Source organism: Pygocentrus nattereri, chromosome 5 (genome assembly GCF_015220715.1).
Source record: "Pygocentrus nattereri isolate fPygNat1 chromosome 5, fPygNat1.pri, whole genome shotgun sequence".
In the NCBI taxonomy this organism is placed as follows: domain Eukaryota; kingdom Metazoa; phylum Chordata; class Actinopteri; order Characiformes; family Serrasalmidae; genus Pygocentrus; species Pygocentrus nattereri.
The window spans coordinates 1574885-1591867 of NC_051215.1; the positions used below are offsets into that span (position 1 = coordinate 1574885).

The 16983-nt window shown below is 43.6% G+C and overlaps 1 protein-coding gene across 6 annotated transcripts in view; it reads left to right on the top strand.

Annotated features, from left to right (window-relative positions):
- The first annotated feature begins 614 nt into the window (after positions 1-614).
- ppm1aa (protein phosphatase, Mg2+/Mn2+ dependent, 1Aa) overlaps positions 615-16983 on the top strand; it is a 37526-nt gene continuing 21157 nt past the window's right edge. Inside the window, exons 1-6 of one of the 6 annotated variants that reach the window (XM_017686834.2) lie at positions 615-957; positions 3747-4618; positions 10286-10403; positions 14079-14190; positions 16435-16492; positions 16707-16970. In XM_017686834.2, coding sequence (XP_017542323.1) covers positions 3758-4618; positions 10286-10403; positions 14079-14190; positions 16435-16492; positions 16707-16760 — 1203 coding nt within the window. In that variant the 5' untranslated portion in view covers positions 615-957; positions 3747-3757 and the 3' untranslated portion in view covers positions 16761-16970. The other 5 variants (XM_017686835.2, XM_017686836.2, XM_037538587.1 and 2 more) reach the window with 5 other exon arrangements.

Below are 16983 nucleotides of genomic sequence, written 5' to 3' on the forward strand. Positions count from 1 at the left end.
CAGAATGGGATGATGAAAAAGAACATCACATGATGGGATGATGTCATAGAACATCACAGAATGGGATGATGTCATTGAACATCACATGATGGGATGATGTCATAGAACATCACAGAATGGGATGATGTCATAGAAAATCACCTAATGGGATGATGTCACAGAGCATCACAGAATGGGATGATGTCATAGAACATCAACATGATCAGATGATGTCATAGAACATTATCAAATGGGATAAAGTCACAGGATATCACAGAACGTAATGATGTCATTGAACATCACCTAATGGGATGATGTGTCATCGAACATCACAGAATGGGATGATGTCATTGAACATCACAGAATGGGATGATGTCATTGAACATCACAGAATGGAACATCACAGAACATCACATGATGGGATGATGTCACAGAACATTTTCAAATAGGATTATGTCATAGAACATGAGTGAATGGGAGGATGTCACAGCACATCGCCGAATGTGGTGATGTCATAGAACATCACCGAACCTGCGTTGCAGTGAGCGGCTGGCGCCGCAGTGAGAGGGGCTCGCCGATGACGTCATAGCGCCAGAACCCAAGTGGAGGGTGACGACATCGCTTCCAGTGCGCAAAAAAAAGGCCCCGAATGTACATCCGGGTCCTGGCGCTGCTGTTGTCGAGGGGTTGTTTGGTTGGTTTGGGGGGGGCAGAAACAGCCTCGGCCAGAGGCTTTAATTCAGATTCTGTTTTTTTTTAACAAACATCCAGCTCGCCTAATAAACTGCAGGATGCCTGCCCGGGTCAAGAGCGGGGTTGTCCGCAGTTTGACATACTGAGCACTGAACACACAGTTCAGGTTCTCCCTCCACAAACAAGCCCCGTGTGTGCTAGCGCCCCGTTTCTCTCTCTCTCTCTCTCTCTCTCCGCCTTTTCTCTCAGCCTCTCTCTCCCTCCCTCTGTCTTTTGGGATTTCAGGTAAGTGTCCTTCTTTCGCCCTCGTTTACCGATGGAATGCTCGACGCTCTGAGCCTTTTCGACGCTATGTGTGTTTGTTTTTGTGTGACCCAGGCTGGAGGAGGGAGGCCTGACCCGGGCTAACAGCGTTAGCCATTTGTTTACACGGATTTAACCCGTTAGCGTGAGCGCCTCTCGCTCGTACCGCGGTTTGGGGGTGTATCGGTGGCCCCTCTCCGCCTGGACTTCGTTATTTTGATACGAATTTACCTCAGAAAAACGTCTAAATGTGCCGCGGAGTCCGCGTTACACAGCCATCGAGCTTAGAAAGCGGCTGGAAACAGCTAGCGGCTATGCTATGCTACGCTAAACTACGCTAAGTTTTCGAATTTCCCCGTTCCACCTTAACTGCCGCGGCAGCTCCATTCCGGAGCCGGAGGTGCCAGAATGCAACTGCTGCGCCGTTTAAGGTGGAACGGGGAAATTCGAACAAGAAGCTGGCGAAATTCAGCTTGGTGTTTTTCTTCTTCAGAGTCTGAACGGTGGTGATATTTGCTGGCAGTTTCTCATGATTTGACACTAATTTTAAATCCAACTCTGTGAAGCAAACAACGAAGTAAATAACGTCAAATAAAATAAATAAGCTAAGCTAAGCTAGCTTTGCTGCATTACGTAATGCTGCTCGTTTCAGCTGGAGGAGGAAAATACAGATAAACAGAGGCGAACCTGCCGCCTTCGTTATGCTTTTCTTGGTTATCTTTGTCACTTTTACTCTACATATCTGCTCAAATCCATAAACTAAGCTACACTCTGTCATTCTGGGTAGCCTGAGGCTGAGCCTTAGATAACTACACGCTATTTGCATAATCAGTTCAGTGCAAAAGCTCCTGGAAAGCACTGCAGATGTATTTTTCTGGACCTGAGCACTTTGTCCAGACTGTATTCGCTCGGTGTTGGTTTTGTAGACTGGTTTGTGTGCAATTCTAGGCACCCGTTGCCTATTTTTAGTGCGGAGGAGTGTAAGCAGTGTGTTGCAGAGATAATCTTACTGCCATACAAGGAGGTCTCAGTCAGAGAGGGGGGTATTTCTGTCAAATGCTTGGTTACATAATTGGTTATTTCGTTTTCTTGCCCGATAGGCCTTCTGGTAAGGGGAGGGATTCATGCCAAATAAAAAAAAGATCACTACAGTGGAAAAACGTGAAACGTAACGCACACATTACACCACTTTTCCATTAGTGACCTGCAGAATATGTGACGAAGAGAAAGATGAACCCTCTAAAAATACTGTTTTTCACTTCGCTTGACCTCTTTAATGACAAATTACATGAAGACATATTGCTTTCCACTGTGCAGTGCCTAAAAACGGATTCGCTTAATTGAAATGCAGCCAAAACACTGCACACACGACACTACTTTTCCATGGGTGGCGTGTGGAATAAGCGCCATAGTGAAAAGCAAAACCCCTACTACGCTGTTTTCATGTCGCTTGAACTCATGGAAATATAACCACAATTGAACTACAATGCGCATATGACAGTACTGTTCCATAATGTCATGAGAAACAAACCCTGTATTACGTTGTTTTGACCTCTTTACTGAAAACAGTGCTTGCAGATTTGCAGCTAAAATATGGAATGCTGCACTGGTGTCAGACTTACACGCGGTCCACTTTGACATGTAATGAATGCAGGGCTATATTACTGTGCGCTTTAAACCGATTCTCCTCATTAAAATGCAACCATAGCAGTAACAGTGAAACACAAGGTATATATGACGTTACTTTTCCATACGTGACGTGCGGAGTACGAACCAAACGTTCACAGGACTAAACGTATCGGGTTCTCAACGTCTTTATTTAACGCTAGAGGCGGTTTTTCGAAAACCCTGTTCATTCTGGCCCATAGAGAAACAGAGCTCAGACCCGGAGTTCCTAATATGGGCATAAGAGCAGAATGACGACACGACGACTACAGTGGTCTATAACTTCAGAGTGAGTGGGCGGGGCTAAACGGTTGTCGGCTGAATGTGCTGTTTTTTTATGATGTTGTCTTTTGCTGCCGGGTCTCCACATGTCAGGGGTGTCCAGTCTGAACCTGCAGCCATGCTGAACCTCTGAGGACTTCATTCCAAGCAGGCAGGAGCTCACAGGATCACACTCGTTTGGTCGGTGACTCCCAGTCTTCAGCAGCAGATCACGTGAGCTCCTGTCCTAGTTGGACTGAAAGCTCACAGATATGATGGGACACCCCTGTCATGTGTGTACTGTATGGACTGGGGTGATAGCGGTGCACTTCGACAGTGTTGGGCAGTATGTTAACATTTGTAAATGTCGTAAAACTTTATGAAAATTTAGTAGAGAAGCACCAAAATAGCCGAAACCAAAGTTCAAGACACACCTGTACGAAAAATAAGAAGAATAATTTTGATTTATGCATTTGAGTAAATGTACTAAACATGAAAACCACAAAGTGATAAAGAGAAAAAACTTTTTTATTATTGATCATTTCTGCTTTCAAAATGTGAAGCTGAGCTGATTGAAATGAGAATATTTTACATTAACTTGTTCAAACTGTAGAGTTTGACACTTTGTTTGTGTCATTTTTGACCATTTTCAGTTTTGATGGCCAAAATTGTGCCTTACTATCATTATTATTACTATTATTATTATTATTGTTATTATTATTTACAATAAATAGCAAATGGATGGATGGATGGATTGATAAATAGCAAAATGATACTTTCAGCTTGAGACAGTCCTGAATATATAAAGTTGACTTGTTTTTTTTTTCTTCTGAAACCTGTTCCAGACTCCGCCAGGATGGGTGCGTTTCTGGACAAGCCAAAGATGGAGAAGCACAACGCCCACGGTGAGGGCAACGGGCTGCGTTTCGGCCTGAGCAGCATGCAGGGCTGGCGGGTGGAGATGGAGGACGCCCACACGGCTGTCATCGGCCTTCCGCACGGCCTGGAGCGGTGGTCCTTTTTCGCCGTTTACGACGGCCACGCGGGGTCGCAGGTGGCACGCTACTGCTGCGAGCATCTGCTGGAGCACATCACCAGCAACCCCGACTTCGGGGGCGGCGGCGGAGGGGGCGACGGCGGCACAGACGAAGACCCGAGCGTGGAGAGCGTGAAGTCGGGCATCCGCACGGGCTTCCTGCAGATCGACGACCACATGCGGCAGATTTCTGAGAAGAAGCACGGCGGCGCGGACCGGAGCGGCTCCACGGCGGTCGGCGTGATGATCTCGCCGCGCCACGTCTACTTCATCAACTGCGGAGACTCGCGCGGCCTGCTGAGCCGCGGGGGCGCCGTCCACTTCTTCACGCAGGACCACAAGCCCAGCAACCCACTGGAGAAGGAGCGCATCCAGAATGCCGGAGGGTCTGTCATGATCCAGCGCGTGAACGGCTCCCTGGCCGTCTCCAGGGCTCTGGGGGACTTTGACTACAAGTGCGTTCATGGTAAAGGTCCCACGGAGCAGCTGGTGTCGCCCGAGCCTGAGGTATACGCCATCGAGCGCTCGGACACGGAGGACGAGTTCATCGTGCTGGCCTGCGATGGGATCTGGGACGTGATGGCCAACGAGGAGCTCTGCGATTTCGTCCGCTCGCGACTCGAGGTGACCGACGACCTGGAAAGGGTCTGCAACGAAATCGTGGATACCTGCCTGTACAAGGTGAGGCGGGAGGGAGGGGAGCTGCACACTAGGGCTTCACGTTACACTGTCAGAATTGAAGGTTCTGTTCAGGAACATTCTTGGTTCCTTCAGGTACAAACAGTGTAAATGTTCCCTCAGAGGTTCTACAGTGGTTATAAGGTCTGATTGTGGAGCTTAAATCAGGTTCTCCAGGTGAAAAGTTGGTATTTGTTCCTTATCATAACCGAATGTTTTAGAACAGAGCAGTAGAGTAAAAGCCTGGAGGCGAGGCGAGGTGGGGTGTATGGAGTCAGTCCAGCTTAGAACAGATCATTTCAGTGGATTATGGTTCAGTTATGTTCCCTGACTAAAGGGACCGAGATGGAGCCCCGAGGGTCCCACCCCAGTGATGAGAGGAGAACTGACCCAGAGACAGTCTAGAACCTTTATTTCTGGGAGTGTAAAAGCTGCATTTACCACAACGCTGAGACACCACAGAGGTAGCATGGCAGCTGTGGAGGCGGGTGGGGGTGGGCGATAAGGCAAGAAATGACATCACAAGACTTGAAGACATTTTAATGATTCATAATATTTGACTTTTCAAAACAAGATCAAAAAACACACAAAACCCAGAACCAGTAGTGCCACATTTAAAAATACCACAGGAAACTATGAATATAACGACTTTATGATGCTCCCTTAGCATAAAAATATACAGTAATACTCAAAGTTTTTTTTGTTTTTCCATTAATGCTCATTTTAAACTTCACTGAGCTCCTTTTTAAATTACACTGTCAGTCATAGAAAACAACCATTTAACTAGGCAAAGAACCACTTGATCATTTTAACCCCTCGGGACCACCTTTGGTTCCAAACCACTCTTGGTCATGTTCTCCATAACGTTCATACTCCATAAGCTCCATTCAGAAGCTGGGCGTCGTGTGAGGCTGTAGCTCTTCTCTCCAGTCTAATAGACGGTGATGTCATTTTAAACCCTTATAATAAAAGAAGCTGAACTTTGTTTTTCTACTGAAAGTCGAGCCGTTTTTCCCCAAATCTGGGCTCTAAACTATAAACAGACGGCGTCTCTTCAGTGATCTGCTCTGGAAACATCACTTTTAGAGAACAACACAAAGAGCGACAGATTTTTGGCCTTCAGCAGTGAATCGTGAGCGTGTGGTGATGTGTGGAGATCATAAAACACACGTTCTGATCATCTGAGGAGCTTTTACAAAAAACTAAATAAATAAATAAAATAATACAATAAAAATTTACATTTATTTCAAGCAGTTACTGAATAATTTGCGTTACGTTTGGTCACGAAAATTCAGATAGACAAGCCAAAATATACCCAGGAGCATTAGAGGTTAATTCAGAATGGAAAACGTCAGATTTGGAGTGTTTTTGCTGCTCACTCTGATGCACAGACACACATCTGCATCACATGTGAGGAATAGGACCAGATTTGGGCCACATTTAACCTGCTGTGTGAAAAAAGCCTGAGACGTTTTCTGTTGAGCTACTAAAGTCTGTATAAATGTGTGTTCTGAGTTTGTCACGCCAGAGAAAGGTGTGTTATTAACCCCCCAGCCAAATTTGAATGATTTAAAAATTGTATTAAATTAAATTTGGCACAGCCTCTCTTGGACTGAAGTGACGCCGCCAGCAGCGCTTCAGCTGACAGACACACGGAATTTGCTCCGTCTAGCATCTTTATTGGACTTTACAGCAGCACGTTTGAGCCACCAGAGCCAGAATCCAGTCCAGTCCGGCTCCGGCATATCATCGTGCCATGAGAGTCGGGAGCCGTGTTACGGAAACGGCCTGTCTTTTTTTTTTTTCTTAACTTAAGACACAAATTTGGATTACAGAGTCAAATCTTGTCTTGCAGCATCTCATGTCAGGCCAGGAAATCTTAACCTACTCTATTGAAGTTGACAGTCCACTGTCATATCTGTTTCCTAGCAACCCTCCACACACACACACACACACACACACACACACACACACACAGCTGAAACGTAAACACACAATCAGAATAATTTTGTTAACCATACGGCTGAAAGAAAAAAAAAGGTCAGACAGAACTAAAGCACCATAAACCTGAAGTTCTGAATGCTGTGAGAGCGCCCCCTGCTGGTTATCGGAGTGCCCCCTGCTGTTTATCAGAGCGTCCCCGCTCCCCAGTTTCAGTCTCCATTTCCCAAACGCTTTAGTCGAACGCGCTGATGTTCCTCCTCCTAATAAACAGACACTCGTTCAGCTCCTCCTCGTTATTCACCTCCATCACTGTAACACTCCATCATCTGCATTAACTCAGGAAGGTGGTCAGAGGGGCGGTGGAGTTCGAGTCGGCAGCGTCTGAGATGTTTAAAACGCAGAGTTAGAAGAGAAAAACGTCTCCCAGTGAAAGCCGCGTTTTACAGTAGGAATAAACGGAGCTCATTATGCTGGTAGTGAACTACGCTGCCTGACTCAGCCGCCTCAGAACCAGAGAAACGGGCCTTAAACATCAGTCAGGACCCTGCTGGGGTTCATCCTGAAGTTAGGACAGGATTTAGGAGCTTTAGTCCGGTTAGGATGTTTGTGTGATGCTGCGAAAAAGCAAATCGAGCATTTTTCCCCCCCAAGCTGTTAAACTGTTTCTACTAAATTTGTGCTTTTACCAGACGTGAGTTTGCTTGTGCAGATACGATCAAGCCGAAACTGATGAGTATCAGAACCGTCTCTGAAAGTTGCGCGCTCTCGTTTTACGATCAGATATGACCGTATGCAGCTTTGATAAGGGCCAGTGTGATGCACCACAGCTAGCGATGCAGATAAACCCACCCCAACCGCCTCCATGAGGAAAGAAAAAACGAAATAAAAAGTCAGCAGTAAAGAGTTTCCCTCCCGCCTCGGACTAGGGCTGGGCGATATTGCCAGAAAAGTAGAGTCTCAATTATTTTCAAATTTAACGATTCTCGATTTATGATTTATTTATTTATTAACTTTTTCTTGTGTAATGCCATAGAAAAAAAAGGCACTTTCTTTTTTACACTTCAATAAAAAAAACTGTAGAAGTGTGATAATAGTGACAGCACCACTTATGAGTTATTAAATCGTGCGAATAGTGGCTACTTTTAAATATCATTTCAAGGGACTCAAACCGTGCCAGCACAGAATAGTGAGCAGCTTTCTTAAAGCTCACAAGCAATCCTCGCTCTAAATAACGTGCCAGGATGACCTCCTTACATCAAGAAAAGCGCAAAACCACAACGTTTTTTTACAGGTTCTACAGTTTCAGGCTTGAGAGACGCTCTGAGAGGTAACGGCGTTCCCAGCTGTGCCGAAAACTCATTTTCTTCACGTTGTTTCACTCGTTGCTCCTGTTCCTCTGGGCGTTTGTGTCGTAAGTTCCTCACCACCTGAGCTGATGTTTCCACCTTTCTTTGGTACGAGCTCACTCCCCTGTGAAGCGCTGCCGCCTCCGTTTTCGGGTGTTGGTGTTTTTTTTTCCGTGACCTGTGAGAGAGAAAAAAAAAAAAAAAAAAAATTATTTTTAAATTAAAATGTGTGTGTTTTTTTTTTTTTTTTAGGTATTTCAATTAAAATATAAGCAATGTAAACTTGTACAATCTCAGTTGTAACATTTCTAACATCATGGGAAAAGCGTTCATTCGAATTGACCGACTTGATCAGACACACAGATCAGATGGGACAGGCCAGCAGATGCAGGGATAACGGACAGAGTCTTAACCCCGTGTGCACGATGCCGGTGATACAGTTGCTCAGGGTCACTTCCACTGGTCGCTGGCAGGCGTTTCGAGGCGGACGGCGAGTTCATTTGGATGGTGTGGTCATGTTACCTACACTTCCTCGAGCACCTGGCCAGCTTAGGCTGCTTTTATATCTAAAATCACTACAAGACAAAAACATTTCTATGTGGAGATCAAAATGAACACAACAAATTCAGAATATTTCACTTCGCAGTGCTTTCTCTTCCTATTTATACGACATATGACGCAGAAATGCTTAAGATATTGATCCATTTTGCTCACTTTAGCACTTTAGTGACCTGCATTTGTCTCACAAAAGCAAATTCTCGAGTGTTTCGTCATCTGTGAAATCCATAACGTCCAATGTCCTGGTCATCTGCACATCAGGAGATGTTTGCTGCTTCCACACCTCATTCTGTAGCGTTTATGAGTGTTTTAATTCATTAACTCAGCAAAGCCTAAATGAGGATGGTGTGCTTGTGCTTCTGGGACTGATCATGTGTCTGGTTTCCGAATAGAAAATTAAAATCTAAATTAAAATTAAAAATCCAAACTGCTGCAAATGGTGTCAAAACGGGCATCTCTCACGGCCCTCGTAGATGATGCATATGGACTCGCATACATCCTGGCCTTTATTTTCCCTCCTGGGACAATAGAAATGGGATAACAAAGCAATGGCATAGCAACACCTTAGCAACCCCCTGAGATAGCGTAGCAGTCACTTAACAACACCTTAGGAGCCACCTGGGATACCATAGCAATCCCTTAGCAACATCTTAGCAACCACCTGGGATACCATAGCAATCCCTTAGCAACATCTTAGCAACCACCTGGGATACCATAGCAATCCCTCAGCAACATCTTAGCAAGCACCTGGGTTACCATAGCAATCGCTAAGTAACACCTTAGCAACAACATGGAATAACACCTTGGAAACCATCTGGGATTCCATAGCAGTTGCTTAGCAACACCTTAGCAACCACCTGGGAGAAAATAACAATATACTAATATTACTATTCTTTATTTCTTATGGTTAATATTTTCAGCTGTAGGGATATGACACACCCTCGATAAGTCACAGTAATGAAAAACAGTATTGGTGTTAATAAAATCCTTAAGACAGAGAGAGAGACACAGACAGAGAGAGAGAGAGAGAGAGAGAGAGAGACACAGACAGAGAGAGAGAGAGAGAGAGACACAGACAGAGAGAGAGAGAGAGAGAGAGAGAGAGAGAGACACACAGACAGAGAGAGAGAGAGACAGAGAGAGAGAGAGACAGAGACAGAGAGAGAGAGACACACACAGACAGAGAGAGAGAGACACACAGAGAGAGAGAGAGAGACACACACACACACAGAGAGAGAGAGAGAGAGAGAGAGACACACACACAGAGAGAGAGAGAGAGACACACACACAGAGAGAGAGAGACAGAGACACACACAGAGAGAGAGACACACAGAGAGAGAGACACACACACACACACAGACCCACACAGAGAGAGAGAGAGACACACACACAGACACACACACACACACACAGAGAGACACACACACAGAGAGAGAGACACACAGAGACACACACAGAGGCAGAGAAAGAGAAACACACACAGTGATGGAGGCAGAGAGAGAGACACAGACACAGAGAGAGAGACAGACAGACAGACAGACAGACTGACTGACTGACCCAGACAGACAGACAGACAATCATTCCTTTATTACCTCCCATATCACATCCAGCATCCTCCACTGATATCAGCCAGTACAGATAATGCCATCTCTACACATGAACAAATAAGCTTAGAGATCCAGTTTCCTTTGGGAACGATGGAATAATTATTTCCGGTGTGTCTTAGTGCAGGAATGTGTGGGCGACTCTGTGCATACTGATGATGAGCCTTAAATGGAATGTAATGCTAATATTTCTCTCTCTTTCTCTTGTGTTGCTTCAGGGAAGCAGAGACAACATGAGCGTCGTGTTGGTGTGTTTTGGCGGAGCACCGAAGGTTTCGCCGGACGCTGTGAAGAGGGAGGCGGAACTGGACAAATATCTGGAGAGCCGTGTGGAGGGTAGGAATGTGCTTAATCGATCACTTGTTTAGTCAAAGTCTAAAGGAATCCTCCAGCGAAGGCTTCAGCGATTACATGAATGTCAGTTTGAACCAACAATTAGGGATTTGCCTGACCAGGTCCCACCCACAAACATGTTTTCTCAATGCTTCTGTTTGTAGTATTGACAAAAATCCCATTCAACATAAAAAAACTGTAGAAACTGTAGAACGGACTCGGTTTATATCACAATACCTACATTTAGAGTCGGTTATTCATTCAGCCTAATGAGAAACTGTAGAACGGACTCGGTTTATATCTCAATACCTACATTTAGAGCCGGTTATTCATTCAGTCTAACGAGAAACTGTAGAACGGACTCGGTTTATATCACAATACCTACATTTAGAGCCGGTTATTCATTCAGTCTAATGAGAAACTGTAGAACGGACTCGGTTTATATCACAATACCTACATTTAGAGTCGGTTATTCATTCAGTCTAATGAGAAACTGTAGAACGGACTCGGTTTATATCACAATACCTACATTTAGAGTCGGTTATTCATTCCGTCTAATGAGAAACTGTAGAACGGACTCGGTTTATATCACAATACCTACATTTAGAGTCGGTTATTCATTCAGTCTAATGAGAAACTGTAGAACAGACTCGGTTTATATCACAATACCTACATTTAGAGCCGGTTATTCATTCAGTCTAATGAGAAACTGTAGAATGGACTCGGTTTATATCACAATACCTACATTTAGAGTCGGTTATTCATTCAGTCTAATGAGAAACTGTAGAACGGACTCGGTTTATATCACAATACCTACATTTAGAGTCGGTTATTCATTCAGCCTAATGAGAAACTGTAGAACGGACTCGGTTTATATCACAATACCTACATTTAGAGTCGGTTATTCATTCAGTCTAATGAGAAACTGTAGAACGGACTCGGTTTATATCACAATACCTACATTTAGAGCCGGTTATTCATTCAGTCTAATGAGAAACTGTAGAACGGACTCTGTTTATATCACAATACCTACATTTAGAGTCGGTTATTCATTCAGTCTAATGAGAAACTGTAGAACGGACTCGGTTTATATCACAATACCTACATTTAGAGTCGGTTATTCATTCAGCCTAATGAGAAACTGTAGAACGGACTCGGTTTATATCACAATACCTACATTTAGAGCCGGTTATTCATTCAGCCTAATGAGAAACTGTAGAACGGACTCGGTTTATATCACAATACCTACATTTAGAGTCGGTTATTCATTCAGTCTAATGAGAAACTGTAGAACGGACTCGGTTTATATCACAATACCTACATTTAGAGTCGGTTATTCATTCAGCCTAATGAGAAACTGTAGAACGGACTCGGTTTATATCACAATACCTACATTTAGAGCCGGTTATTCATTCAGCCTAATGAGAAACTGTAGAACGGACTCGGTTTATATCACAATACCTACATTTAGAGTCGGTTATTCATTCAGTCTAATGAGAAACTGTAGAACGGACTCGGTTTATATCACAATACCTACATTTAGAGTCGGTTATTCATTCAGTCTAATGAGAAACTGTAGAACGGACTCGGTTTATATCACAATACCTACATTTAGAGTCGGTTATTCATTCAGTCTAATGAGAAACTGTAGAACGGACTCGGTTTATATCACAATACCTACATTTAGAGTCGGTTATTCATTCAGCCTAATGAGAAACTGTAGAACGGACTCGGTTTATATCACAATACCTACATTTAGAGTCGGTTATTCATTCAGTCTAATGAGAAACTGTAGAACGGACTCGGTTTATATCACAATACCTACATTTAGAGCCGGTTATTCATTCAGTCTAATGAGAAACTGTAGAACGGACTCGGTTTATATCACAATACCTACATTTAGAGTCGGTTATTCATTCAGTCTAATGAGAAACTGTAGAACGGACTCGGTTTATATCACAATACCTACATTTAGAGTCGGTTATTCATTCAGTCTAATGAGAAACTGTAGAACGGACTCGGTTTATATCACAATACCTACATTTAGAGTCGGTTATTCATTCAGTCTAATGAGAAACTGTAGAACGGACTCGGTTTATATCACAATACCTACATTTAGAGTCGGTTATTCATTCAGTCTAATGAGAAACTGTAGAACGGACTCGGTTTATATCACAATACCTACATTTAGAGTCGGTTATTCATTCAGTCTAACGAGAAACTGTAGAACGGACTCGGTTTATATCACAATACCTACATTTAGAGCCGGTTATTCATTCAGTCTAATGAGAAACTGTAGAACGGACTCGGTTTATATCACAATACCTACATTTAGAGCCGGTTATTCATTCAGTCTAATGAGAAACTGTAGAACGGACTCGGTTTATATCACAATACCTACATTTAGAGTCGGTTATTCATTCAGTCTAATGAGAAACTGTAGAACGGACTCGGTTTATATCACAATACCTACATTTAGAGCCGGTTATTCATTCAGTCTAATGAGAAACTGTAGAACGGACTCGGTTTATATCACAATACCTACATTTAGAGTCGGTTATTCATTCAGTCTAATGAGAAACTGTAGAACGGACTCGGTTTATATCACAATACCTACATTTAGAGCCGGTTATTCATTCAGTCTAATGAGAAACTGTAGAACGGACTCGGTTTATATCACAATACCTACATTTAGAGCCGGTTATTCATTCAGTCTAATGAGAAACTGTAGAACGGACTCGGTTTATATCACAATACCTACATTTAGAGCCGGTTATTCATTCAGTCTAATGAGAAACTGTAGAACGGACTCGGTTTATATCACAATACCTACATTTAGAGCCGGTTATTCATTCAGTCTAATGAGAAACTGTAGAACAGACTCGGTTTATATCACAATACCTACATTTAGAGTCGGTTATTCATTCAGTCTGGATTCAGTTCATAACACAAATAACCAAATCAGACAATTAGAGGCATCACCAGAGAGGGGATCACATGTAGGGGCTGTCACAAAGCAGTTTAGGCCTGACGGGGAAGTCCACCAGTTTTTCAGAATCTCTGCGTAACTCAGTGCGTGAGGTGTTAACAGAGATTCAGAGGGTTTGGTGTGAAACGGTTCAGACGTCTTTGCAGTGGTGGTGATGGGAACCAGGCGTCGCCATGGCTACAACACAAATATACACATTTTGTTTACTATCCAGAACCACCAGAGAACCCACATGAGTCTACGGCTTTCTACTTCAGGAATGGCAACACGGGGCTTTTTTGCTATTTTTGTTTACTGTCTGTCGTGTAACCCGACCAGCCCCCGGCGCTGAGAGTGATGCGTCAGGAGGCAGAAGCGAGGCAAGCGAGCCGGCGTGCACGCTAGGCTAATGGCTAACCCCACGCGACCAGCCGCTCCATCGCTCCTTCTCTCCAGCGTTTGTTCCTTGGAGAATAAACTGGACTACAAGTGCATTTTAAACCAAAGTCTTCTCAAAACTAGCATAAAAAAATGTCTCGGGCATGAGGTTTTTAGAGGTGGACGTCTGGTTCCTATCACCACCACTGACTCGTTAAGTTTCTCTAGAACATAGCATCTCACAGAAGTGCTCATCTCTGTGTGACGGCGAGGAGCTGGTGGTAAAGTGAAGGTGTTTGATGCAGGTTGTTTTCTCTCCCTTCTCTTTTCAGAGATCCTGAAGAAGCACGGTGAAGAGGGAGTGCCCGATCTTGTGCATGTGATGCGAATGTTGGCATCTGAGAGCATCCCAAACTTACCGCCCGGAGGAGAGCTGGCCAGCAAGTGAGTCTTTTTTTTTTTCCTCTCTCTCAAATGTATTTCCTTAAAAAAAAAAAAAAAAATAATAATAATATTTATTACACACAAGTTGCTGCTGTTGAAAGGAAACCTTGTATCTCTAAAATAGTAACTTTACAGGAGAAGGGAAAAAACGACTGGACTTTTAATGCAAGTCAATGGAACCAGAATTTTTTCCAAGTAATTTTGGGTCCTTTCTTTTAGGCTGTTCATCATGAAATTTACATACAGTGTAAAGGGTAACAGGCACTTTCAAATTATGTCAAAAGTTGAAAATGGTTTCTTCCAACAACAGTAATATATATGTACCATTCCCTGTTATAAACCAAGCAAGTAAAATGTATGTTTATACCGTATTTTGACACTTTGTTGTAGAACTTATTTCTCCTAAAAATACGTTTGGCCTTTGTACCCTTACTTTAAATCTTTGATCATAATGAGGGTTTTCATATATTCCTAATAAATCTGATAAGTCAATCACTACAGATTAATAAATCTGTTCCAACCATGAACCCTAATTAAAGAGGTGTCAGACACTTTTCCTGATTGATCTCATCATAACCTATTAAATTAAAGAGTACATATCCTAAATTGATCTTGTACTTTATTTCCCCCTTTTAGGTCCACGTATAAGTCATAATTCATTGTTTGTTTGGCCTTTTTATCCCTTTTATCCCATTTATCCCTTTTCAGATTGAACATGCTGGTTTGGTTACTGTGCCTTTAATACTGATGAGCTCTGTTCTGATTGGCTGGCCTGTATTCATAATGTAGTCTGGGCTACAACAGATGGATAAATGTAAATGTTTGTGTGGCGTCACAAAAATGGTGAATTCAAAACAGGCTGTTTGATTATATGAGCCACAGATACACTATATTGCCAAAAGTATTCACTCCCCCATTTAAATCATTGAATTCCAGTCACTTCCACGGCCACAGGTGTATAAAGCCGAGCCCCTAGGCCTGCAGACTGCTTCTACAGACATTAGTGAAAGAATGGGTCGCTCTCAGGAGCTCAGTGAATTCCAGCGTGGTGCCGTGATCGGACGCCACCTGTGCAGCAAGTCCAGTCGTGAAATTTCCCCACTACTAAATATTCCACAGTCCACTGTCAGTGGGATTACAACAAAGTGGAAGTGATTGGGAACGACAGCAGCTCAGCCACGAAGTGGTCGGCCACGTAAAATGACAGAGCGGTCAGCGGATGCTGAGGGGCATAGTGCGCAGAGGTCACCAACTTTCTGCAGAGTCCATCACTACAGACCTCCAAACTTCATGTGGCCTTCAGATCAGCTCAAGAACAGCGTAGAGAGCTTCATGGAATGGGTTTCCATGGCCGAGCAGCTGCATCCAAGCCTTACATCACCAAGCGCAATGCAAAGTGTGGAATGCAGTGGAGTAAAGCGCCGCCACTGGACTCTAGAGCAGTGGAGACGTGTTCTCTGGAGTGACCAATCACGCTTCTCCGTCTGGAAAGCCGATGGACGAGTCTGGGTTTGGCGGTTGCCAGGAGACGGTACTTGTCTGACTGCATTGTGCCGAGTGTAAAGTTTGGTGGAGGGGGGATCATGGTGTGGGGGTGTTTTTCAGGAGTTGGGCTCGGCCCCTTAGTTCCAGTGAAAGGAACTCTTAAAGCTTCAGCTCCAAGAGATTTTGGACAATTTCATGCTCCCAACTTTGTGGGAACACTTTGGGGACGGCCCCTTCCTGCTCCAACATGACTGCGCACCAGTGCACAAAGCAGGTCCATAAAGACGTGGATGAGCCAGTTTGGTGCGGAAGAACTCGACTGGCCTGCACAGAGTCCTGACCTCAGCCCCATAGAACCCCTTTGGGATGAATTAGAGTGGAGACTGTGAGCCAGGCCTTCTCATCCAACATCAGTGTCTGACCTCACAAATGTGCTTCTGGAAGAACGGTCAAAAATTCCCATAAACACTCCTAACCCTTGTGGAAAGCCTTCCCAGAAGAGCTGAAGCTGTTATAGCTGCAAAGGGTGGGCCGACATCATATTAAACCCTATGGATTAAGAACGTGACGTCACTCAAGTTCATATGCGTGTGAAGCCAGACGAGCGAATACTTTTGGCGGTATAATGTAAAGGATAAAATCTCTTTAATTCTGTTTTTGATGATATGGGCCCTTTAATATATTTAGAAAGGCCTGGTCATTTTACAGAAAAGTCATTTTTATTAATGTGCACTTAATGTGACTTGTATTGTTTTGTAGGCGAAGCGTTATTGAAGCAGTATATAACAAACTTAACCCGTACAGGAGTGAGGACACAGTGAGTATTCCAGCTTTGCGCTGTGTTTGTGCGGTGATGCCTGTTTGCTTGGTGTTTGCCTGCCTGTCAGTGTATATTAATTAAAATAGAGCTCTGTGTAAATACAGCACTGTGCATACAGACCACACACTACCATTCAAACGGTCTGAACCACTGTATTTAACAGCATTGAAAGTATTGGTATTAATTAGTGTTAAATAAATGTGTAAAATAGAAGCTACAGCTGAGGATTCAACGAACAAACTTCCAAGAAAGGAGAGATTGTTAGAATGATGAGCGGAGCTGCGGATGAGTCTAGGATGGTTCGAGAAAGCAGTAGAACGTCGAGGATGCTCTGTATTCGAAAAGCGGCAGATGATGAAGGAATGACTATAAATAGACACTTATGATTCTTGTTTATATGCCAAAAACCTTTCAGTGCATTTTAATCTACATGGAAGTGATTTAATAAAATAACACTGATTGTGCAGAAATAACAGTTATTGATTCCA